General features: G+C 39.4%; 2 protein-coding genes across 6 annotated transcripts in view; both read right to left on the reverse strand.

Annotated features, from left to right (window-relative positions):
• The window catches only part of LOC118825945 (dynamin-2-like), a 50350-nt gene extending 40716 nt beyond the window's left edge, over positions 1-9634 (reverse strand). For all 5 annotated transcript variants that reach the window (XR_005008707.1, XR_005008706.1, XM_036596820.1 and 2 more), the window contains exons 1-5: positions 9357-9634; positions 8504-8775; positions 6631-6704; positions 4987-5136; positions 113-316 (exon numbers count right to left, since the gene is read on the reverse strand). Coding sequence is in view for 3 of the 5 variants with exons in the window: in XM_036596820.1 (XP_036452713.1) it covers positions 113-316; positions 4987-5136; positions 6631-6704; positions 8504-8664 (589 nt within the window). In the remaining 2 variants the exon portion in view is untranslated. The remainder of the gene's footprint in view (positions 1-112; positions 317-4986; positions 5137-6630; positions 6705-8503; positions 8776-9356) is intronic.
• Positions 9635-16156: 6522 nt separating this feature from the next.
• LOC118825997 (macrophage mannose receptor 1-like) lies at positions 16157-23745 on the reverse strand. Its single transcript, XM_036596888.1, has 6 exons — positions 23674-23745; positions 21622-21660; positions 21321-21535; positions 20701-20863; positions 16433-16801; positions 16157-16346 (listed from the first exon to the last, which is right to left on the reverse strand). Exons 2-6 carry the CDS (start codon positions 21656-21658, stop codon positions 16339-16341), a joined length of 792 nt encoding a protein of 263 aa, XP_036452781.1. The 5' UTR covers positions 21659-21660; positions 23674-23745; the 3' UTR covers positions 16157-16338.
• Positions 23746-26262: the final 2517 nt, after the last annotated feature.

Genomic DNA, 26262 nt, shown 5'->3' on the forward strand with positions numbered 1-26262 from the left:
GTAGAGCAGCACAGAGCAACAAAACGGAAGTTACAAATATAAACGTGAATAAGACAATAGAGTTTGCACTCTTTCTAAAGCTCCTGCACATATCAAATCCTCTGTTTCTTACCCTGAGGGTCCACGTCTTTGGCCAGTTTGAGGGCGTCTGAGTTGGCCAGGTCAGTGTTGGCAGGTGTTACGGCCAGGATGAGGCAGCTCTCTCTGCAGATGAACTGCATGATCATATCGCGGATCTGCTGCTCGATGTCCGCAGGCTGGTCCCCCACCGGCACCTTAGTGATGCCCGGCAGGTCGATCAGAGTCAGATTCAACACTGCACAGAGGAAAGAGAATTCAGTTCACTCCAATTCAGTTCCATTTAATTCCATTCAATTCCATTTAGAATGTAAATCTCTGACTTTGCAATAATACAGCTGATTATGATCCTTCAGGACATTATCATTAACTCTCAAATTTAACCACAATTAAACTTAATTTCATTATTATAGTATTAGAATAAGGTATATTAGGTAAGAATATTTATTAAAATGTACAATGCTTTTTTATTTTGTTTCAGAATGATACCAAGATATTACTGCAGCCAAAAGTGAGCATATCGCTGTTGTCAGAAGAAAACCGTAACAATTGTATCTTTATTTTTGTCGTTTTTTACTTTTTGACATGATTTGAAAGCACCTGTTACTCTTTACATTGTGTGTAAATTTGATAAATGAACCAAATGAAATGGCTTGAAAAAATGACTTGGGAAAAATTCTGGTTCCATTGACTTACAATAAGTAAAGTTTTTCCTCCTCCTCTAAAGTTCTCATTCTGGAGATATGAGGTTGTGTCCGATAACAAAGTACAACCCTAAAGCAGATCAACTGGCTCATTAGCTCATTATTTGTACTTGGTAGCTAATGTTAGTTTGTACTGACAGAAAATGATTACAGTTCCACATAATTCTGTATAGAATCAAAGCTTTCATGTTTCGTTTAAGAGTCTGAAAATACAACACAAACCACACAGTGTGTAAGCACACATGCTAACAACACTAGCGTTAGCTATCTAGATATTACATCTTATACAGGTTAAAGTCTGAACTCTTGTTTTCTTAAGACCCATGGCAGTAAATGTGTTTTCTTTATTTATATCTATTTGCCACAAGCCAAGCAATGAAACTGCATTCACTTTATATTCAGTTTGTTGTGACACTGTATGATGCGAAATGTATTAACTGTGGAATATAATAGTGGTCATCTCAAATAATTGTGATCCGGTGGTCTCGCAAAGAATTGTGACCCTTTTGACCCTAATGAACTTCATTATAATTGATCCTAACATTCAAAATTTAATTCAGCTGAACAGCCACCTTCAGACTGATGTGTCAAAATGCACTGATGCATATTTATAACCCTAATTTGCATTTTATTTGTATGTCAACAGTGAGAAGTATCACAGAGCAGCTTTACAGAGATTTGGGCCAAGACCCTGTCAACTGACCAAGCCAAAAGAAAATAATAAAATAAAGTAAATTTAAAAATATTCCTGAATGGGATGAGGAAGGAACCTTGAGCCTTGAGCCAAGACACAAATACAATTTACATAAGCAGGATTAAAAGAGACAGATGCCACAGTCAATTAGAGAACAGCTGTCAATCAAAACGCTCAAAAGAAGCACTTCTTTCAAAAAGTCAAAATTAAATACGTATGTGGGCCAGTTAGCAAAACACCAATGATCGTGCTAACTGTTCGTGCTAATTTCCACTGAGTTTCAATATCAGCCATGTTAGCACCTTCAGGTTCAAGCTGAATGTTGAACGCTGCCCAAAAGAAAGAGAAGAACGGTCAAAGGGCCCCACAGAAAAACTCAGGTAATAGGATTTTACTTTATTTTAAAACTAAACTATAAAGGTTATTCACTGTACAGCATCTAAAACATCTAAACAGGCTCAAAAAGAAAGCATTTAAAGCAATACTTCTGGATGTGATAACACAAGGATCTCATTTTAAGCATATATTGTTCAATACTGCACAAAGACTATATCACTGCAGTCTGAAGAAAACCTCATATCTCCATTTTTGCCGTTTTCCAGTTTTCTACATAATTTGAAAATGCCTGTTGTCTGTTACATTGTGTGTAAATTTCAGCATGACTAGACAAAAAGAAACAGCCCAAAATGACATGGAAAAACATCTGGTTCCATTGACTTACATTAAAAATAAAGCAAGATTTTTCCTTCTCCTGTAAAGTTACCATTTTGGAGATATGAGATTTTCTTCCGACAACAGCGATATATAAGTTTGCAGCACTCTTGTTCAAAGCCACACAGCAGCCATATTTTCAAGGTCAACCTGCTGCCTTTCCACCTTCAAGAACAACTCAGTCTCAAAAGAACAGTAGGCTGAGCAGCAGACGGTACAAAAACACTGTCCGACAACAATCACTCAAAAACTTGGCCAATACTTTCCACAAAATTTAAAAACAGCATGGTGTAGATGACAGACACCAAAAAGAACTCAACCAAAATGCATCACAGCAAAACAATGATTGACAGCTTGTAGAATGAGTATTATTTTGACTGTCAACCATTTCACCACCAAAACTTTAGGGGAACATGTCAAGCAGCATCCAAACTTGGAAGAAAAGGAAGAGTTTCAGAGGGAGGAGACAGAGCTCGCCGTAGACATAGAGGTAATGAGGCCCTTCCAGCTAAGAGTAAACAGCCTGCTTATAGACTCTCAGCGGAGTTACTTACACAAGATTGACAGACATTCTGGTATCTAGTATCTTGGTCAACACCCCTGGGGCCCAAAGCAGGAGTTGCTGCTTAGCTAGCTTACCTTAGTTTGTTCTAACCCTGGATTTTCTGTCTAACAATGGTAACTGACCTTTAACTGGGCTACAACATATCAACTTATACTACATGCTTAACCTCCTCCAAGGCAGGTTAAGTTTGGAACTGTGGATTGTAAACAGCTCTTGGATCAACCAGGGCTGAGCTTTCAGCAAAGCCAGAGGCGTCTGTTTGTTTTTAGGTCTTTTTTGGTAAATTGCTGCAAGTCATCAGCTATGAGCTTGTTTGATAGTGCACACACACAAAACCAAGACAGAAGAAGAAAAATAGCATAGCAAACACTTAGTTAACCCTTCATTACATTTGCGGCAAACAGCCCATCAAGTGAAAAAACTGGCTTTTCAGCAGAGGAACAAGAAATCATAACATACAAAATATGAAAAATATGAAGCAATAACACCAACAGCCCCACTGTTTGTCTTCTTTTAGTCATAATCGCTTTATGTTGTATGCCATGGCACCAAATTACATATTTTGTTGATTTTTAAAGTGAAAATAAATGAACACAAACCTCTTTAGCAAACTATTTAAATAAATGAAAACTATCTGTAAATGTTATGGCACAGTTACTTTATATTGAGAAAAAGCAGCAGCATTTGATGATAAGAACACCTTGCTGACTGTTCTGCATAAGGTTGGATCTACTATGCTTTGGGGTTCTACGGCAGCCGATAGAAAAGGAAACAATGCCCAGGTAGACAAAAGAATGGATTTCACTACATATCAGCAAATTCAAATGTGATAAAGTCAGTTTAAAAAAAGCTGAAGCTGAAAAGAGGCTGGTTTCTACAACAGTACAATAACGAAAACATACCTAAAAATCCACCATGAACTACTTTACGAAATGCACATTGTAGCTTTGGAACGGCCCTCATAGCCACCTGACATGAACACCATTAAAAATTGCAGGTAGATCTTAAACATACTGTGCATGTAAGATGGCCCAACAATATCCAGAACAAAAAGAACTACGAACTAAATACTGAACTCAGAATTAGGTACTGAAGTAGCAGTGTGTCCAAATTTTTGCACATGCTACAAGTACTGCCATTTTTTCTACTTTTTAAGTTCATTGAATATAAAGTGATAAATATAAAGTAAGTATTACATTATCATTCGCAAAAAGTACTGTTTTTTACATAGTTTGTTAGAGAGATTTTGTTTACTTTTTTCCACTTCAAAAATCAACAAAAGTCTTGGTAACTGCAGAACTGTATGTTACTCTTTTTCTAGATAGAACCCTAATCCTGCTATGAATTAAGGCAGCATTATAAAAATAAAACCATGCTAATTATTTCTATTAGTTTTAAACTATTATTAGCCATGCTAACATTTTTTTAGACGCAATCACAAGGAAAAATGATGCTGAATGACCTTCCAAACACAGCCTGCAAAAAGCAATCCTATGTTGTTTCTGTGAAAATCAGGAAAAGGAAGGAAATGTGATGCTCCATCACTGCATTTACTTCACAGTCAATTTACCGGGACAAGAGCCAAGAGCACACTGGCACAAGATTCTGTGAATATTCGGCTGTGGGAACAGTTTGTTATGAAATGAAACGAGGATAAAGCATTTCTGTCTCCCATCTCATCTACATTATTTAACTCTATTCTTAATTATATAATCCCAAAGCTCCTCTTTATACTCAAAGCCAATTTTACAGCTTTCAACACAACCGAAGATGTCCAATTTCCTAAAAAGTCAGTTTCGTAAAGAGGACAGGTCTCAAAAAATAGCTGGAAAATGACGGTTAATGGCTGCACCAACCTAAGAAAAACCCAAAATAATGTCATATCTGATGTTATAAGGTGCTCTTCATAACAATAACATAACACCCAAATGCAGAACTCAAAAGCTTAATACTATGCATACAGCAGAGTCTAACAAGCATAATCATTTTGCATGATGTGAACCGACCATAACTGTCTATTATAGCTTGTTAGCCAGGGTAGCATTTGGGGGATATATTTTCCTTAAATGCCTTAAATAGCCAGGAGACACCAGTGCATTGAAGCTTCTATTACACATTTCTGTAACCTGAGAATAACCGATTTGTATTGTAGTCCATGTAGTTACTGAGTAATAAGCCCTTGGATGCAATAAGTCTGGGATTTTAGGGTTAAAGTTGATATCAGTGGACCGTACCATGTGGAGAATACACTCTCAGGTTGATAGGGATGGGGGAGATGCCCTTGTTAGCTCCAGTGACGCGGTCTGTCTCGGCTTCGATCTCTTGACGCACCTCATCGAAATCGGTGAACTTCTTCCCTTTGCAGTGAAGAAACTCCGCCCACTCTGCGGATCAGAAAAGAGAAAACACATCAGCTGTACTGACAACTGACACAAGTTGCCTTGTGCTACACTATCAGTTTAACACATTTGATTGGGACATTCAAACGGCTCAAAGCAAACCATTTGGGTAAACTGGACTGGAGAGTGCGATGAAGGTTTACATGTAGAAAACTGCACTAAGCCTACTGATAAAAGCAAGTGCCAAGATTACAAACATCATATTTAATATTGTACTGAGCTTTCGCATTAAATAACTACCACCATGATGCAAAAAATGCGATGTTAGCAGCTGGGACTCAAGCAGGTGTCAGACATAAAGGCAGCAGCTGCGCCAGCTGAATCATCACTTATCTCTGGAATGGACCTGAAACTTCATCTGTAAATGAGGTTTCAGCTTTAGTAAAAGGAAAGATACAGTGAAAAATCTAATTTACACAATAATTCCTTTATCCCTGATGTAGCTAATCGGCCAAGACATGACTGGTGTCCAAATTTTGATTCTTTAGTTTAGGGCTGGAGCTACAACGCTAATAAACACTAAAAGTCAATAGTCACCCAAAACTTTTCCAGAAATAAAACACCAAAGCTCTCTCAAACTGCATCAAGGTCACACAGACTTCATGTGGTTTAGGACACAGTGTGACATACAGTGAACTATAAAATGCATAGAACTTCACTGTGTAGCTGAACGCAGCAGACAGACATTTTAAACAAAAGGGTGCTGTGCCGACTTCTGACACCAGTTTGTCACGGACACTACAGGTTACATTTAGGACTTTTGTTGTTTCTTTTCATAAGTAACTGTTAGTTTTGAATTTTTGAACTGAGGATATATGTTTCTAAAAAGAAACAACAGAAATCGCAAATGTAATCTAAAGTCCATATGCCATCAAGTCGGATCCTGCTGTCTAAAAAAGGCAGACTGTGTTTAGCTGTGTTTAACTATACTGAGGAGTTTGTTCATTTTTCATAGCTCACAGTAACTCACACTGTGTCCTAAAATACACTGAAAGGCCTGAGCAACCTTAATGAAGAGAGGCTTTAAGCAAGTTGAGAGAAATTTTCAGGATGTATTTACAGAAAAGATTTGGGTGACTACTGACTTCCAGTGTTTGTTAGCTATGTTAGCCTCATAGCTCCAGTTTAAAACTGATGGAGCGCAATTCGGACACCAAAGACATCCTGGCTGTTCAACAACACTTGCTGTAATTGGAATATTGTGTAAAGTTGTTTTTTCACTGAACCACTGTTTCCCTTTAAGAAACACAAAATTAACTACATTTTAAATTTGCTAAAGATTAGCTGAGCTAGCTAAATAGAAACAGAGCAAGGCTGCAGCACTAAAAACAATTTTTAAAAACATTATTTCCCAATATTCACACAATTCTACCAGCTCAAATGCAACAGTGATATGTTCTAATCCTATTTCTGTCACTGTTTTTAAAAGGTATCTTTGCTCTGGCTAGCAGAGGGGGGTCCCGTGAGGGGGGTGCTCACCTGTGTTAGCATTGATAAGCTGCAGCACCAGAGGCCTGCGGGTGACGATGCCCGATCCTCGAGGCAGAAAATCCCTGGTGAAAGAAATAAAAATGCACCCAATAAGGATAAATGCATTAGAAGAAAGGGAGAGTAATTGAACAACTGGTAAATAGTGGGCTTGAGTTTATTTTGCATGAATTTAGACCCTACCAGTATCTCTAATCTGACCCAGGTTATCGATCCCCTGTGAAGCAATTAGCTCAGATGAAAAAGAACCTGAAAGCCATTAGGTGGCATGTTGGGGAGAGCAGAGCGCGGCCTATTGCTCTAATAAGGAGCTTTACAGCAAGATCAATCGTAGGTGCACTTTCAGTATCAAGAGATACAAATAGGGCACTCCCTCTGCCTCGGTGTCCACATTCGTTACACTGTCAAATCACGTCTAACAGGATAACACGGGCACACATGGCCAGTCGTATCTGATTTGAGGCAACATTTATAAGCCTGACAGTAGTGAGTGTGTGGGCCTGTGAAGTGTTGAGTGTAGTGATGTACTGAGTAAGACATCGCTTCTGTGCCAACGTCTCCAACAGCAGCGAAGCACGAACTGAGGATTTATCCCAACAGGAGCTGCCTAAAGCTGACAGAAACGCAATCACAAAGAGAAGGTAACCCAAATACTGCCTGCCCTGGTATCAGTATAGAACCGGGCTAAAAATAACTGATAAAATGGATATGAGGTGAGGCGAGGGGAGACGTAGCTCAACAAGGAGAGGAAAAAAAAAACTAAGCGCCAAAACAGACACAGCGGGGGAGCTATGACCTTCACATCATGTGGAGTAAAATGAAGGAAGACGCCCTCCAGGGTAAGATGACCCCCTACTGTTTAATTTCTCTCCTCAGCAAATGAGGGGGCCAGATCTAATCTTGACGTATTTTCCATGATGTATGTTTTGCTTGTTTTGAAATTGACCGCTGTTCCTGCTTATTTCCCCAAATTCTGTAAGTTTATATGCATCACCATTATGTAAATGACACATAAAATACATAAATGGTTTAAACTTACAGTTAACATATCTCAAACGGACACACTCATTAAGAAAGGTGTCTTCTCCCACCTCCCCTTCCAGGATTTTCAGATTAAAACGATTTCTAGATCTGCATTATGCCATCTTTATAGAGATTTCTCTGGGATTTTATGCTCTGATGGATGTACCAGTGACCCATTTAAAGTGGTTCACCGATTGCTTCTTCTAAGTCTATAAAAGTTCTTCTTCTACTGTATTGTTTCATGAGTGACTCGTTAAATGTGGATTTTTATAAAAGAGACAGTGGCAACATTTGCCAAATAGCATAAAGGGGAATGCGCTATATTTTTCACAGTGTCTTCATAATTAAACTGTTAAGATGTACACAGAGTCATTCAGAGTGGTTTGGTGTGAAATGCTCCGTTCTAGAGACAATTTCAGTGTCAGATTTCTTCACAGTGGTGGTGATAGGAACCAAACGTCCACCTCTAAAAGCTCCCTCACAGAAAGCTACTACATGATTTTACGCTAGTTTTCATGGCTGAGAAGTACATGCAGATCATTATAAAAAAAAATAATACACAAAAAACATTTTTACATCATTTTGCACTATTTTACCATCATCAACATTACATATAAAAACTCAAAAGACTTGTGTAGGTTCACTGGTGGTCTTGGACAGCAAATAAAATGGCTATATTTGTGTTGTAGTCATCACCACCCCTGGTTCCTATCAACACCACTGTAAGGAAATCTCAGTCTGTAAGTTTCTCTACTTCTCTGAATGACTTTACATCCCAACAAGTGAACTTTGCAGAAATGTTGCGAATTCTATGTTAAGGGGAAACCCAAACCCTGCTTACCTTCCCACAAAGTTCTCCAGCACGGAGCTCTTGCCAGCGCTCTGGCCGCCAACCACGGCGATCTGCGGCAGGTCGAGGTTGCAGCTCTGGCCGATGGAGCTGAAAGCGTCCTGCAGCCGGTTAACCAGCGGAATCAGGTCCTCCATACCCCGGTTCCCCATGATGCTGGGCGGCCAAGAGGCGAAAGTGCTTCTTCAGGAGGGCTTAGAGTCTCAGAGAGGATGAGGATGGAGGCACATGAAGATGAGCCAAGGCCCCCCAGAGGCCCGATGCTAGAGAGAGAGAGAGAGAGAGAGAGAGAGATGGAGGAGACAGAGAGAGAGAGATGGAAGAGACAGAGAGACGGAGGAGAGAGAGAGATGGAGGAGACAGAGAGAGAGATGGAGGAGACAGAGAGATGGAGGAGAGAGAGAGATGGAGGAGACAGAGACAGAGAGAGAGAGAGAGAGAGAGAGATGGAGGAGAGAGCGTTGCGCAGTCGCCGTTATTTTCAAGGGCATTAGGGAACACTGGAGGCCTCGCTGGGCCACTGCGGGACTGTTTCCAGTGCTTACCACGATAACTAAATATGTAAGGAGGAATAAAACGCTAAGCATAATACTCTCCATCCTGCTCAGTCATCGGGGTGTTTCACAGAGCAGGATTTCTCCATAAAGCTGGAAAACACCAGCCCATCGTATAGACTGACCAACAGCAGCCTCTCTCTCTCTCCTCCTGCAGGACAGGCTCGACTGTGTGTTTAGATTATCTGACCTATAAATCCTGCTTTGCGAAAAGCCCCCTTCTCTCCTGGATGGACGCACGAAAAGCTGGCTACACGTAACTTACACGCCTCGGGACACAGAGTCCTTACCGTTATGACCGTTATCCCTCACACCGGCTGACTGTCCGTCCGTCCGTCCTTCCCAAGCAGCTCTGCGTCTTCACAAAAAAAAAACAACAACGAGCTTTTAACTCCCAGCGCGGTTCACGGAGGCTGGATGCCCCTGGCCGGGGGAGGATGGGGGCTGGATGGGGGTTGTGGGGGGTCGGCTACGGTCCTCGAGCACCTCGGCGGTGTAAATGTGTGTCTTTTGGAGGGTTTGTTTTGTTTTCTAAACGGCTCCGAAATGCACCGTTCCGCGTTAAAGCTCCATTCCGCCGCACTAATTTACGGCGCGATTGATTGACGCGCCGGCCGACCAATCACGACGCGCCTCCTCTCGCCCGGGCCGCCGCTCAGAGCGATCCTATTGGCGGAGACGTGGGCACAGCCAACAAGCCCCGCCCTCTCCTCATTCCCTCCTCCCGTTCCCTTTAAGAATTACGTCGTGCCGTCGTGAGTCACGGAATCCCACAGCCGTGCACGAAATAAAATCACTGAGAGCCAAAGACAGGAGTGACCGTGCCAAAACGATCATATTTATCCATATAAAATATCGATTTTTTCGCTTACTTACCAGATAAAAGCAAGGCCTTTGTGTTTTTCTGTTTTGTTTTGGTCACGAATGGCTGCTACGCCAGCATTAGTCAGCGAAACGAGCGGAATGCGACAGTCATGAGCTCCCTGATCATCTGAGGACGAATTAACTACTCAGATATTGTAAACAGGGATAATATTAAGATGTGGCCACTATTTTAATGAGTGTAGGGCTTTAAAAAGTCTATTTTAATAGTTTGTTAGCTCATTTCTGCTAATCTGACTGAACAGCGGGCGCTCTAACGGCTCTGCTCTTTCTAACGGTAACGGTTTTTTTTTTAAACTGACAGTCCAGCTTGTATCACTCCGCCGAGCCGGCAACCGTTTTTTTCAGGTTGCTAGGTAACAACAGCGGCAGCACTAGCCCAAGGAAGGGCCTGACTGCCAGCTAACATTAACGTTAAAATAAAATAAATAAATATAACATGGTTCTGACTATTTTGCTTTCAAAAACAGGCGAATGGACGCAGTATGACTTGGTCAATAAAGACCAGCAATACAATTTTCACAATGTTTGAATAATTCAGTCACTGAGATGTGAACAGAGTCATTCAGAGTGGTTTGGTGTGAAAAACGTACAGACTCAGATTTCTTTACAGTGGTGGTGATAGGAACCAGGGGTCATAATGTCTACAACACAAACATAGCCATTTTATTTACTATCCAAAACTGAGTCTACTGAGTTTTCACACAATGAGTTTTTATCATCATCTCTTGATGATGGTGTAATAGTCATAAATCTGAAAAGTACGTTTTATTTGGGGACTATTTTGCCTTACAACGCCTACCATGTATCCCTCCACCATGAATGGATTCAAATGTTTGGATTCAAATACATTTTAAGCCAAAACTTTATTACAAAACTATCGTAAAACAAATACAACAAATCAAACAAGCAAATCAGGCAGTGTATTCATAACCATTTCATGTAGTAATATTCTGTGAGGGAGCTTTTAGAGGTGGACGTCTGGTTCCTATCACCACCACTGTGAACAACTCTGACTCTGCAAGTTTCTCTAGAACAAAGCATTTCACTCCAAACCACTCTGAATGACTTTGTTTACATCTTATGTAGACTTTTTTTTTTTAATCAGTGGAGTTCCTTATTAACATTGTCAAGTTCACAAATCTGCCTAAATTTGAATAGTGATCTACAGGGACATGGTCCATGTGATCTACAGTGCAGGTGCTGAGGGGGCTGCAGCAATCCCAATTTCGGGACTGCCACTGTTAAAAATAATAGTGATAATAAAATGTTCTGATCTTCATAATGATTTGAGAGTAATAGAGATCCATGTGTGCTTGATTTAGAGTGGAGTTATTTTTATATTTTTATATTTTCAAAACCTGCAATAGCTACACTTTTTTAAGTGAACACTGAATTTTCATTACACTAAGCAGAAAATGGTCCACTTTCGGGGTGCATTGGTAAAGCATACACAGGTTGAGGTTCGAAGAGAGAATGTCTGTGCAGCGTTACTGGCCAGTTCTGAGCTCCAAAGCAGCCTTATATTGTATATTAAACTTAAAAATAATCTACCATAATAATTACGTTTATATCAACCACTCACCAGGTGCCTGTTGGTAGGACACAATCGATTACCACTCCACACATCAACAATCTGATTGGTCGTCGCTCAGTTCATTTGCATGAGGTTTGTCCAGAACAAAAGAGCAGAGAGAGGATGTGCATGAGCGATTTGATGAGTCAGTTATATTTATACATTGATATCTCTGGCCTCATTGTAGCACTATGTGACACATTCCATTTGATGAAAATTAGCAAAATAAATAAATAAATGAAATTGAAAATGAAAATGAAAAATTCTGGTGCACATTAGATTAAACTGCAGCAAAGGAAAAAAAACAAGTGGTTCAATCAAGCAAAAAAGTTTTATTATGTAGAAACAAAGCATGGGCACCATCTTAATGGGCACCTCCCCACCTTAGAGTATTTTCCAGTTTCAAAGACAGAAGCCCACCATCTCACAACGCCATCTCCATCCTTAAAAGTGGGCAGACTCTGGTCCACAATGTACTGAAAAATGTTCGCTACCAATTCTGAATGAAGCAGGAGGCCACAGTTCTGTTATTCTTCAAATTTTTCATTAAATCACCTTAAATATCAATGTTTTCATTCCACAGTTTGAGGTGGCACGGAAATATGCATAAAAGCAAACTTCAGCTTCATGAACGACGCAGTATGTTTATTTTAAATGATAAGAAACAGAAATACAATCTGTGCTACAAGATAGGAGAACTTTCCCTTTCCCTTCTTTGGTCGCTCACGCAGCCATCTTGCCGTTTTTTCTTTTTTTGTGCTACAAGATAGGAGAACTTTCCCTTTCCCTTCTTTGGTCGCTCACGCAGCCATCTTGCCGTTTTTTCTTTCTCATATCACTCCGTTTGGAGTGAGCCTCTGAAAAACCTCCGTTTGGAGGGCCGCGTAGCCCTAACATTTCGCCCTACCCCTCTATCTCAACTAAAATCGGGACACCCTAACCCTAGACGTGAACGCGCAAAACATTAGTGCACATGGAATGGGTGCATGAACATCTGTGAAGGCACCATTAATGCTGAACGATATATACATGTTTTGGCAACATATGCTGCCATCCAGACAACATCTTTTTCAGGGAAGGCATTGATTATTTCAGCAAGACAATGTCAAACCACATTCTGCATGTATTACAACAGCAGTGCTCTGTATTAAAAGAGTTTGGGTGCTAAACTGGCTTGCATGCAGTCCAGACCTGTAACCCACTGATAACATTTGGCGCATTATGAAATGAAAAATATGACGAAGGAAACCCTGAACTGTTGAGCAGCTGAAATCCTATATGAAACAAAAATGGAAAAACATTTCACTTTTAAAACTACAGCAATTGGTCTCCTCAGTTCCCAAACGCTTACAGAGAGAGGCTCCAGGCCCACATGGACTCAATTTGACTATTGAATTTTGACTTTTGTATTTGTGTGTGTTAGCTGTGTTGTGGAACTGGGGTTGTGGGTTAAATTGATGTTTATGTCTGTGTACAGATGGGGTTATCTGATTTACATTGCAAATTCACCATTTCATCATTTTCAATAACACCAGAAAAAGGTACACCATCTTTGTTGTATTTCTTTTTTGCTTATCCATTCAGAGTATAGTCCACGACATTCTCATTCCCTGCGTTTTATAAAGATTCGGTAGGAAAAGGGTCCTGCTGGGTGTTATAAAGCCTTTGTGAGATGGCTACAACTCACCAATCCAGAGAAAAAGGGTCAAAATGTTTTTACTGTGATGCAGTTTATACCACTTTAGCCCCTGCAGTGTGAAACCAACCAAACAAATGAAAAAGGTATAATATCCCAAAAGCCCAAACTCTGGTTGGGACTTCAGAAAATGAAGCAGGTATGAAAACAACCTGACGTTCTTCAGAGATGTTAGCTGGCAAGGTTTGCTCTCTGAGGCTGAAGTGAAGAGCTGGGTCAAAACAAACACTGACACTGTTCATGTAGAGGTTTTTGGCATTAGCATGACATGAAAGGTAATTTTAGTTCATCAGTCATTGGCCTAGTTGCATTTTGTCAGACGCATTTTTTTCAACAAGCCATGCCCACCAACTTTTGGACGTGTAGCCCTAACCACCACACCCCCACACCTCCTGTTTCTGTGTGTGTTTCCGTCAGCCTACATTTTGATAACAGATGAAAATACAGTACAGCTCCTTGTTTGTGCTTCTTTTTTGATGCTGTTTTACATGAAGCTCCAGTAAGCAAATTAACAAAGATGCACCGATATATTTATCATGAAGCAGATTCCAGTCTGTTATCTAATTCAACAGAACCTGACATTTACATATTTCCATTTTCATGACGACTTGGTAGGGTTAGCATGAAAGAAAATGCTCTCAGAGGCTGTTATAGATACAAAGGGGGGCCATTTCCACATTAATGCCCATGGTTTTGGAATAGGATGTCCTTCAAGCTCATGCAGGTTTGATGGTCAAGTGTCCACATACTTTTGGCCACAGGGCATATTTTTTTTACTATCACTATTAATGCCTTGAGTTTAAATAAGCCATAACTTGTAAATATCCAGGGTCTGAGTACTGAATTGAGGTTTTTTTTTGCACTTGCACTTTTGGTACAGCGGTCCATACATGACTGGAAATTTATTTATTTGTCTGATAAAGTGTCTCACAAAGTTGGCAAAATTTAATGGCATTTCCTAGTGGAAACCTGTGTGCGTAATGGATGCATACTATGGTAGGTGAACTCACTCATTAGAAGGGATGTCCGGATACTTTTGAGTATGTAGTGTACCATTCTGTATACTGGGTGCAGTAGTTGTGTCCCTCTTAAAGCCCTTTTAGCCATTTCAAAATATAGTTTACTGGGATTTCCACTGAAACAGCTGTTGAAAATGGCGCAAGATAAAATCCAAACCAGAGCCCAGAGGTCAGTCAGGGCAGCTTCTGAAGAATCAGTCTACGTTCTGATAGCAGATGAAACTCAAGTACAGCTCTTTGTTTGTTTCTTTTTCGGTGCTGCTTTACATGAAATCCCAGCGATGAACAAAGATCCACTGTTACAGTAAACAGGTAGCACGCTCAGGTCTGTTACCTAATCCAGCAGAACCTGGAATTTACATATTGCTGTTTTCATATGCCTGAAAGCTGGTGCTGACTTAGATGTAATCAAATGTCACAAATAAAACAAGGACATAAGTGGACGTCAACACAGATAATAATAAGCTAACTTATTATCCTTGCTGAATTTCACAGCCTACACCCTGCTTTGTTGACTTCAGGTAGACTACTGTCTTTAGCTTCTCAAGCTTCTAAAGCTCAAGTTTATTAGTTAACACTTCAGCTTCTAGCTGACATAGTTAATGGATATCTACATTAGCTGGACAACATTAGCTACTTAGCTACGTCTGCTGCACAGTTAGACTGATATGTTCTCTGCAGCACAATTACCTGTTTAGAGTAAGAGTCACACTTCATGTCCTTCAACTATCTTAGCTCTCTCCAGAGTTGGAAAGCTATGAAGAGGCTGTTTGTCCTTGTTGTAGATCGTTTTCTTTTTTTTTTTCTTGTCTTCTTTTCTTTATAATTTCTTTTCTTCTATCTTTCTTTTTATTATTTATTTGGCAGTGTAAGCCAGCATGCTGTCATATGTAGTATCAGGATCACCAATGTTGGTGTTTTATTTCAGAAAAGGCCATTTTGATGTTATTTTTTCCGTCATTGTTTTTTTGAAGAACTAACTAGTTGTTGCAGTGGGTCGTTCCAGCAGGTGTCCACTGGACTAAAAGGTCATGGAGAGTAGTAAGAACACAAAACATTGTTACATGCTGTTCAATAGGTGCGTAGAGACTTCAACACTGTTGATTTTTCACTGTTATTTATTTATTTATTATTTATTGGTACAGTCAAGAATAATTCTAAGGCACAATCCAGATATTATATATCCAAAAGTATGCAGCCACTCCTTCTTATTAACAAAGTCACCTAGTGTATGGAATAATATACTGAGTAACACCTGTGCTGTAGACTGTGGTTCTATACAAATAAGAGTCCCTGGGTAAGACTGCTAACAATATGCCTGCCTGTGTAAAAATGATCAAATTGTAAGTCGCTCTATATAAGAGTGTCTGCCCAATGCTGTAAATGTGGCTACTTAGAAGAGCATCGATTGCTGTCACATATATTCAGCTTATATAATCTCCATATCTCTAAATCACTGAACAATAGGAGGGAACACTCTAGAGCAGCTGTACATGAAGTGGGGTGTAAAGCCCCTCAACTCTGGGCTGTGGAACTGTGGTTCTCTGAAATGATGGAGCTCCATCAAATACCTTTGGGATGAGTTGGAGTGATCCAGAACTAACATCATCCTAAATACCATCATCCAACATCCACCTGACCTCACTAATTCTCCTGTATTCCTCACGGGAATGTTTCAGTGTCTAGTATAAAGCCTACCCATAAGAGTAGAGGCTGTTACTGCGGCAACAGGGGACAAACTTCCTATTGATACCCTTGAATTCAGAAGAAATGCTGGATGAGCAGGTGTCTACAGACTTTTGGACATGTAGTGTATAAATGATTTATTAAAATGTAAACATTTAACTTAACTTACAGAATGAAAAGGGCCACCTAAGGGCCATTAATCAACAGTATTAAAAGATTTGTGGAGTTGCTTAATATTGGAATGTTTTTGAAAGGATTCTAATGGATTACTAATGGATTTAATGAATGTACTAACATCACAGAGAATAGACAATTTCAGTAAAAGCATGATAATTGTAATGAAATGAAGAGGCACACTACTGTGAAGTACAGCACGTAGATCCAGCTTCATTGATGGTTCCCTGAATCCTTATCTAAAGCTCTGAAAAGAGACAAACGAGAAATTATAATTTCATATCTGAATATTGATATATTTGTTATTAGAATATACAGACTTCTTGGTCTCACCCTCAGAGGTGGTGCAGATGAAGTTGAGTCTCTGGTTCTCTGGCAGACTGACCCACTTCTTACTCCCAGACTGCACCGCTCCTGATCTTTCTCCTCCACTGCAGTCTTCCACCCCTGTCCCGTTCCCCGGAGCCCAGTTCTGGTAGCAGATAGTCGATCCACTCACCCAGAACCAGAATTTCTGAGCACAGGTGTGACGCAGACCCATCCACACATTAGCAGTGGAGCCATAATCAATCTCTGTTTCCACCCAGTGCTGAATTTTCTCAGTGTGAACAGAGACCAGATCCACATGATTCTCTCTGCAGTATCTCAGAGCTTCCCACCACGTCTTCTCCTCTTTAATCAGGATGAGTGGAAGACCGTGAGCTGAGAAAGAAGAAGAGGTTTCACTACATTACATTTGATCAATCACTCAGTTCTTCTGTACACACTATTCACTGTAGATTCACTGTGTATCACCACTTGTTCTCATTGTCTTTTCAGTGTAGCCTGTATTCTACATTAGTTTGAAAAGGTCTGGCTTCTGAACTGACCTACAAAGAACAACCCTCCACCTGTTAGTCATGTAACAAACACAACTGTCTTCTATCTTTCATTACAGGGTTTTTTTTATGTAGACAAGTCTGGGTTTGGTGAATGCCAGGAGAACGTTACCTGCCTGACTGCATTGAACCAACTGTAAAGTTTGGTGGAGGAGGGATGATAATATGGGGCTGTTTTTCAGGGGTTGATCTAGGCCTCTTAGTTCCAGTGAAGGGAAATCTTAATGCTTCAGCAAAAGACATTTTGGACAGTTGTATTCTTCTGCTGAACAGTTTGGGGAAGAACCTTTACTGTTCCAGCATGACTGAGCCCCAGTGCACAAAGCAAGGTCCATAAAGTCATGGCTGGGTGAGTTTGGTGGGGAAGAGCTTGACTGGCTCTCACCGAGCCCTGACCTCAACCCCATCAAACACCTTTGGAATGAACTACAATGGAAATTGTGAGCCAGACCCTCTCGTCCAACATCAGCGTCTGACCTCACAAATGCTCTTCTGGATGAATGGGCAACAATTCCCACAGACACTCTCCAACATCTTGTAGAAAGCTTCCCAGAAGAGTGGAAGCTGTTATAGCTACAAAGGGAAACCAACTCCATATTAATGCATATGGATTTAGAATGGGACGTCATAAAAGCTCCTGTAAGTGTAATGTGTAGGTGTCCCAATACTTTTGTCCATACAGTGTAGCGATTTTGTGTGGGCAGGAAATAAATTACTTTTTCAAAAGTGCAGTGGGCCTGTGAGCATTAACACACTAGCCAATAGGTATAATAAATAAGTATAATGTTACGGAGCCCCAAAGGGGACGGAGGTAAAAATAAAAATTCATTTATTTATGTTTTGCAATTCGTATGCACTTTTCTTGCATTTGTATTCACGATTTCTTAATAAGTTTCCACGATCAGCTGTTTCATTTGTCATGTGCACAAGTAGGCTAACAGCTCCCTGAAACTGTCTGACGGGTTTTGATGTTTTTGATGTGATCATGGACAGAGATGCTCATTAAGTTTGACTATGATTTGGGGGCGTTATGAGGTCACTGTAGCTCCTCCTCACAACGGAGCATCAGAATCAACAAACGGCCGCAGATTCATTGGTGCAGCTGCAGTTTGGTGGTGAAATGGAGGAAGACAATAAACTACAACCACAATCTTCACTGAACTGCACTTTCTAATGATTAGATTAAACTGATGAAGACGCAGTGCGGCCGCTTAGCCCTGTTTCTGCTCGTGAGTAGAGCTGCAGTGTTAGAGACCATCACACAATTACAGGAAGAAATATTCAGCGTCAATGTTTCAACAAACTCAAACACACAAACCCCCGTCTATTTTCATACTTGGACTCCATTCTTTTCCTTCAAGTGGGAGCAACTGAGAAGTTATTAAGTTTAAGTGTTAAATCAGATAGGTATACCTCTGTTTTGTCTGAGTTGAGTAGGAGGAAGTTACTCAACATCCAGTCTTTTATGTCTTTCACACAGTCCTCAAGTTTAAAGTTAAAGTTTATCATCTGGTTTGGTTGATATATATAACTGTGTGTCATCAGTTTACATTTACAAACTGATAGTGATCAGTGAGGTAAGATCTGAGCTATTCCTGTTACTCCCACAAGGTTTTCTAGCCTGTCTAGTAAGAGTGGTCTATCATATCAAAGTCTGCACTAAGATCAAACAGAACTAACAGAGACACATTATTAGAGATTGTTTACAATTTCCACTAGTGCTGTCTCTGTACTATGATGTGGCCTAAAACCAGACTGAATTTTTTCTTGCATATGATTCCTATACAATAGGAATTGTTTTGCCACAACTTTCTCCAAGATCTTTGATATAAAGTGGAGATACGAGATCTATAATTTGACAGTTCGCAGGGATCAAGGTTAATTACTGGTCTAATTGCTGCTAGTTTAAGAGGTTTTGGAGTATAACTAAAGCTAAGAGAGGAGTTTATTATTGACACAATGTGCTTGGTTATTTTTTGGCAACATTTTTTGAGTAAACCTGTAAGAATCGGATCTAATTTGCAGGTAGAAGATTTTGCAGAGGAAATAATTTTAACTAGCTCAGTTTGTTAGGTAAACGAGATAAACGGTCCCAGCCTCTCTGCAGTAGTTACAATATTCTCAAGATCTGGATTGGCTTTCTAAGGCAGCAGGTTTGTAGAGTTTAGCTGTGCATTTTCTGCCTGATTTTCGAAATGTTAATACTAAAGAAATTCATAAAATCATTGCTGCTGTAGGCTGATGGCATCTGGGGTTCAGTAACTGTTTGGTTCTTAGTCAATTTAGAAATAGTGCTAATTGTGCTAAATAATAATCTAATTATTATTTTTATAATAATTATTTTATTATTTTTAGTTATTTTGAGTAAAACCCACAGCATCTAAGACAGATATAAATGCCTTACTGAGTGGATCTTGTGTTTTATCATAATAGTTTTTTTTTATTATAATTGTTTTGGATTTTTACCTAATTTTCTCCCCAGTTTAGTCGTTTCCAATTCCCCCCGCTAGTTTGGACTCCCCCAATCACACGATGCTATCAACGCTAGGAGGGTGAAGGCTAACACAGGCTTCCTCCGAGACCTGTTAAACCAGCCACCGCTTCTTTTCGAGCTGCCGCTCACGCAACGTCACTGGACAGCCGAGCGCGCTCGGAGGAAAGCGCCAACCGCCAGATCTGTTACGTCAGCTAACAGACGCCTGCGCTGACTAGAATCGCGCTGAGTGATGGGGGGAGGGGGGGCATCCTACCCACCCAGAGAGAGCGAGGCCAATTGTGCTCTCTCGGACTCCCAGCTACGGATGGCTGTAGCATCACCAGGGATCGAGCTCGCGATCTCCTGATGACAGGGCCAACGCTTAGACAGGTGCGTCATAACAGTTTATCAAGGAGAAAAATAAAATGCATCTTCTCAAATTTCTGTAACTCTTTTATGTCACTTCATATAACTCTGGCTGCTCAGGAGGCAAAGAGCGTGTTTCTCAGATCTTTTCATGTTTATCCAAAAATTCAAGAAATAAAACAGCACAAATATTTATTCTAACAGCACAAATGAATAGTAGAGTAGTGTTGTTTATGCCATTTCTGATTAAATGGGGGCTAAATTCATCAAGCAATCATCTGTCCTAGTTTCATAAAAGTGATGATTATTAATTAGTAATAATTAACACACAATATTTTCTCACTGTCTGTTCTGACTCTTTTTATTTGTTCTATTAATATTTGAAGTAACTGAATTAAATTAAATCTGATTTTCAGAATATATACTTGTGAAAACACACAGTCTTGATCAAATGACGTGTAAATAAGGTAACACATCCTCTACAGAGAAAACAGAGAACACAAGAAAATATATACTAAAATATGCAGAAAAATGAGGTTTAATTTTCCTGTAGAAAAACTTATTTTCACTTAGAAAATAAACTAAACCTGGGTTTTACACACAACTGTAAGTGTCTGATTATAGTGCTACTTACAAAAGTATTTTTTAAATCAGAATAGAAAATGTCATTTATGATTTCATTTCTGCTTTTTACACTGTAAAGAAAAAAAAGGTTTGGGGCTGCGTTTCACTGCAGTGTGAACACAGCCCATAATTCACTATTCAGATCTGCTTACATTAAAGCGCTGAGTCAGTGTAACTGCTGCAAAACACAGATATTAGACATGAATGAACTGAATCTGTAACAGATGTTCTGCAGTTCATCATCTTATATTACTCACCTTTATAGCAGATAAATGGATTTGACCATTTGCAGCCTGCATCATTCCATGTGTATTCAGGGCTTCTCCATAACGTCACACAGTTATCACCCACAGGGTTGTCTGGCTCTCCAGTTTTCCAGTATGTGTATGTAGAGTTACTCCCATCTGACCAGATCCAGCTCTAGAAACACATTAATACCTGATCAGTGAACTGTTTAAACACCTTTCACATTAGTCATGTAGAGATTTGAGTAAATTGTTGATGTATATAATTAAAAAAAAAAGATTTTAAACTGTATGTGTGCTAAAGTTAACACACAAAAAAGTCATTATAAAGTTAGAAACATGAATAAAAATCATATTAAAATTTGGTAATCAATATTTAATGATGGTCATAATGAGGTTTAGTTAAAAATTAAATAGTATTTTTAAGTAATATGTTTAACAGATTGATACAGAACACATGGGTTACACATCAGAGAGAATAATTTAAATAAAATTATAAATAATAAAATAATATAAAAGATAAGGTGCAGTGAATATGAACATCTGCCATTGCAGGTTTCTTTATTTTGATTTTTGATTTTTTTTTATTTAGTCTCCTTTTCAGTTCTATCCTGTAAATTTGCTTTTCTTACAGTGGTGTTCTGTTGAATGTTCTGTCTCAGTCCTATCCAGGAAAGGTCTGCTGTCCCGTTGAGAAAAGCTATCAGGACGTTCATTTCCTCTTGGCTCTTAATGGTGACCAGGTCAGTGTATTTCTCTCTGCAGTATTTCTGAGCGTCGGTCCAGTTCTTATTTTCATTCACCACATGAAACTGACGAGTCCCACAGAAGGAGAGAGTCCACAGAGCTGTAGAGATGAAAGCTCTCATCAGCATGACAGTACAGTAATGAAGCAGCAGAGAGTTTTACAGATGATCATGAAGCTACACTGACCTGAGAAAAGCAGGATCAGATACAGAGCTGAACTCATGACTGTGGAGAACAAGAGAGACACAATTCACACACACACACACACACACACACACACACACATTCAGTGCAGTGCAGAGCAGAAATAATTGGTCATTGGTGACTTTGTTTTATTTTTCATTTTAATAACTATTAAAACACTCTGCACTTTTAAACATCTATCAGTCGAGCTTGTTACACCTGCAGTTTGTCCTAAATGAGCGGTGAGGCTCCTAACAGGTACTAAAAGAAAGTTAGAGCACCACCCCTGAACTTACCTCCATGCACTGGTTACCAGATGGATACAGAGTTAAATTTAAGGGTTTTATTTTTATTTATTATTTTTAAAACCCCTGCATGGCTCCAAGTTATTTTCTGAGCACACATGCCCAGAGCGGTGGAGTTGGGGGTTGCTTAAGGGTATCATGGGTGTCTTGCTTAAGGGCATTTCAGTCATGTCCTGTCAGCTTGAACTGGCAACCTTCCGGTCACAAGGCTGGTTCCCTAGCCTTCAGCCCACGACTCCCCAAATACATACATACATACATACATACATACATACATACATACATCAATCAATCATCTAAACCACTTATGCTTCTGGGTTGTGGTGGGGTGCTGGAGCCTATCCCAGCTGTCATTGGGCGGAAGGCAGGATACACCCTGGACAGGTCGCCAGTGGTTGGTTGACACATGTTGTGTTTTAAATGTGCTACATAAATAAAGGTGACCTGACTAACCCGTAATTGTATGATCTCAAAGAGAACAGAATTATGGAACATGAACGAGGGATGAGTTGAGTTTGGTGGAGATCAAAGGAGGACAAACACACAAGGAGTGCTGACACTTCTAAGCACTATTTACACTACACAGCCCACCCTCTTCAGACACAATTAAAATATAAACAGCTATTCTAATGATGACATCAGCAACAACAGCACCAATAATGGTCCTTTTAACCCGAGAACATGGTGCATTCTGAGAGTCACTTTGCATGGCCACACCGCCAAACCCCAAGCGGCCTGTGGTAGACGCCATAATATTCATTATAAGTATTAAACCTTCTGTTGAAGAATGAATTAACACCCTTATCATGATAATCCCATAATGTTGATAATCCCATACAAGTGCTGAAATTAGCATTGTGCTAGCCGTGGAAAGTGGATAAACAAAAGCTATTCACAAAGTGAGAAAAAGTGATTATATGCAAGGCTGGGAGGATACTTTAAAATTATTTTATTTCACAGATTACTGATTACATTTGTAACAAGTAATCTATAACCTAATCCAAATAAACCTAATCTAAATAAAGTAACATATTCTGACTACTTTCTGTGACTTTTGGATCACTTGTGTGTTTAAAGTTATGTGTTTAAAAATTGGAATAAATGCCTCAGAAATCAAGTACAAGTACAAAAAACAGAGCTGGTCACCTGTGGACTTTTTAAAACCAACAGCATTTGCAGAAATGCTCTACAAAACCTGCCACATCAAGTAAAAGATAACCTTGCATTAGTGTTACTGATGCTGTTGATATTTAATGTTAAATGGCACAGTGTGCAGCAGACCAGTCAGATTTTGACCAAGTCAGCCTATAAAATACAGACCTATTTTTAAGTACATCTATTGTATAAATAAATACATGTTTGCATGTTTATAGTTTGTAGTATTATTTTAATTAATTTGAAACTAAGCATAAATGATAACACACATTAGTGGTTGACTGTGAAGAGCTATAAATGATCACTGTGCAAAGAGACAGCAGTATTTGTAGGTAAAACTGAGTAAACCTGAAAGTTAAATCTATATTTTCATTGTTTCATTATATGTATTATTTCAATGATTCTGTGAGGTAAAAACAGCTACTGTTTACTTTTCTAGTTTCCAGTCGTAGGTAAGAAAATCATGAGTGTATATTTATAACAGTCACTTATTTCTGGTGTATTACTATAAACATTATGGCTGTCTTAAACTGAAAAATAAGAATACATGCTTTCAATTTAACAAAATGTTTAGATCTTTAAAGGTGTTTCTTACCTGTTAGGGCTGGTAAAGCTGCTCTGTTTGTGTCTTCTGTGGTTTGTGGTGTCTGTAACTAAAGAGGAAACTAAAGCCAATATAGCTCTGTTTGTTTTGTGCTCCTCCTCTGTTTATGATGATTTACATGACGGCTCACTGAACAAATGCAAATTAGTTCACACATACAGCAGATTTGTACAGTAAAGCTGCACTGTGTAAGTGCTGAGGATTTGGAGCCCTCTCTGGTGGAAATGTGTAACTGCACACAATGTGCAGAAGAGCATTTTGTAATATGGGGTGGTCTTCAGACCCCCTCCCTGAGCAGATCAGTCTGATGACTGATTGCGTTAAAAGAGCATTCAAAGAGAACTTAATCAAAACAGCGTGAAGGACGTGTCTGACCATCATATCTTCATCAGTATAATGTTGATTTTGAGACATCTGAGACCTAAACATCAACATCATGTGTTTGATGATAATATGTAAAGACGTAGGAGGTGGTCTGAAAAACAGCTGACCCGATGCTGCTGACATTTTAATGATTATTTTAGTCTTTACAGGGCGACTCACAGCAGCTCACACCATATTATAGTTGTATGTTTTTCTCTCATGATTCATTAATGCTACATCTTTCAGTTTTAACAAAGAAAATCAACTGGAGCAGCTTTAAATGAAAAGCATATCATTTCAACAATCCAAAAATCTTTGACTGATTTGTCTGACTGATTGAAAGAATTTTTCAGATATATTTGGAAAAACATAAAACAGAAAATATAAAATGTGAACTTCTGCACTGGCTACATTTTGTTTTATTTGTTCCCCCAGTAAGTTAAATTCAGCTTAATAAGCAGTACTTGTACATTAAAATTTGCTCATGTTTTCTGTAGAAACATATGTAATTTGACCAGGGGAACCTAAACTTTTGCACATAATTGTACGTTTTTTTTAGAGTCAAATGATAGAATAACTCACATTTGTGTTTATGTGCACTTTGGGTAATGAAAAGTTGGGTTTTTTTACTGTGAAAACAAAAATTGGCCTCATTGGTGTTCAGTATTCTATAGTGGCTACATCATCTATAAGCAACAAAACGTGAGACCAAAGGGGTGCCCAAACTTTTGCATGTGACTATTCATATCCAGACAGCTTGTTGCCCTTTAACGTTACATATACAGGTAGAAGGAGTTTTTGTGATTGAACATTGACCAAATGTTGGTGAACAATCAAATGGCTTGTACATTATTTTAGAGAACTGATAAAGAGGCTGTCAGGTCACAGAGGAGTGAAGGTGTGCAGCAGGTTTACTTCCACTGATTGTGATGGAGGTGCTATGCTCAGAACACTAGGTGGCAGCACAAACAGGGAAACTGTAACATTAGGGAACTAACCTACAGACACAAAGACAACGTTCATCAGACATATTGATGCATTCAGTGAGTCGGCAGCGCAGTGGACAACATACAATAACAGATTTTAACACTGTGTTGAAATACTATATAGCCAATACTGCATGAAGCTCTTTGTGGCAGTTTACTGTACAGTTGTCAGGCTGTTCCAACAGGAGCCTGAAGAGCTGATGCTGAGTGGATTTTTCACCCAAGACTAACTTTAGTAAGTTATTGATTTAGTTAACTTTAAGTAGACAAAGTAAGCAAACCCACCTCAAAACTGACAAAGAAAACTGATAGGACTTCAGCACTGAGTGCAGCAGCATTTAGAGAATTTATTTCATTTTGCTGTTTTTAATGTATGGAAAGGCTGAATCCAGGGCTATTATAAATATCTAGGCGGTTATGTCCTCCTGAAATGACCACGTTGCATTTTGGGATGCAGTATATCATGGAAATAGCTCTGGCTGTGTACCGCAATATTTGGCCAGAGTCCGTCATCTGGGTATCTTTGGTGTACTGGAGAAATTCATGTTCATCACATACTGTATACTACTTACTTCCTTTGGGCTCAGTCAGTATGTGAGCAGCATGTAGTAGGCTATTTATAACACAGCCTAAACTCTGTAGGAAAGTAGATCTCTTTTTCTATACTAAGTACAAAATACACAGGGAATATATAAACACAGCTCAGAATTTAAAGTATAGCTATAAAGGATCGCTTAATGCTGGTCCATCTTCTGTGAAAATGCTGTCAAAGTCTTCATGGGTAGCACACACTAGTGTATTCTCTATTAAAAGACTCTTTGGCAGGTGTCTGGAGAAGCCTCTCTCATCACCTTCAGTTTCCAGACTGCCAGTAAGATGGCATCACAAAATTGGTTTCTGGTTCATGGAGGAGAGGAGAATCGTCGAGAGGAAAGAGCAGTAACTTACGGTTCATTGATGTATCCTAGGTTTTCACAATACAGGTTTTGGAGCAACATATGCTGCCATCCAGACAACGTCTTTTTTTCAGGGATGGCTTTGTTTATTTTAGCGAGATAGTGTCAAACAACATTCTGCATGTATTACAACAGCATGACTCTGTAGTAAAAGAGTTTGGGTGCTAAACTGGCCTGCCTGCAATACAGACCTGTCACCACTGAAAACATTTGGCGCATTATGAAAAATAAATACCACAAAGTGGACCTCGAACTGTTAAATCGCTGAAATCCTA

The sequence above is a fragment of the Colossoma macropomum genome, unplaced genomic scaffold (assembly GCF_904425465.1).
Source record: "Colossoma macropomum unplaced genomic scaffold, Colossoma_macropomum, whole genome shotgun sequence".
Lineage (NCBI taxonomy): Eukaryota > Metazoa > Chordata > Actinopteri > Characiformes > Serrasalmidae > Colossoma > Colossoma macropomum.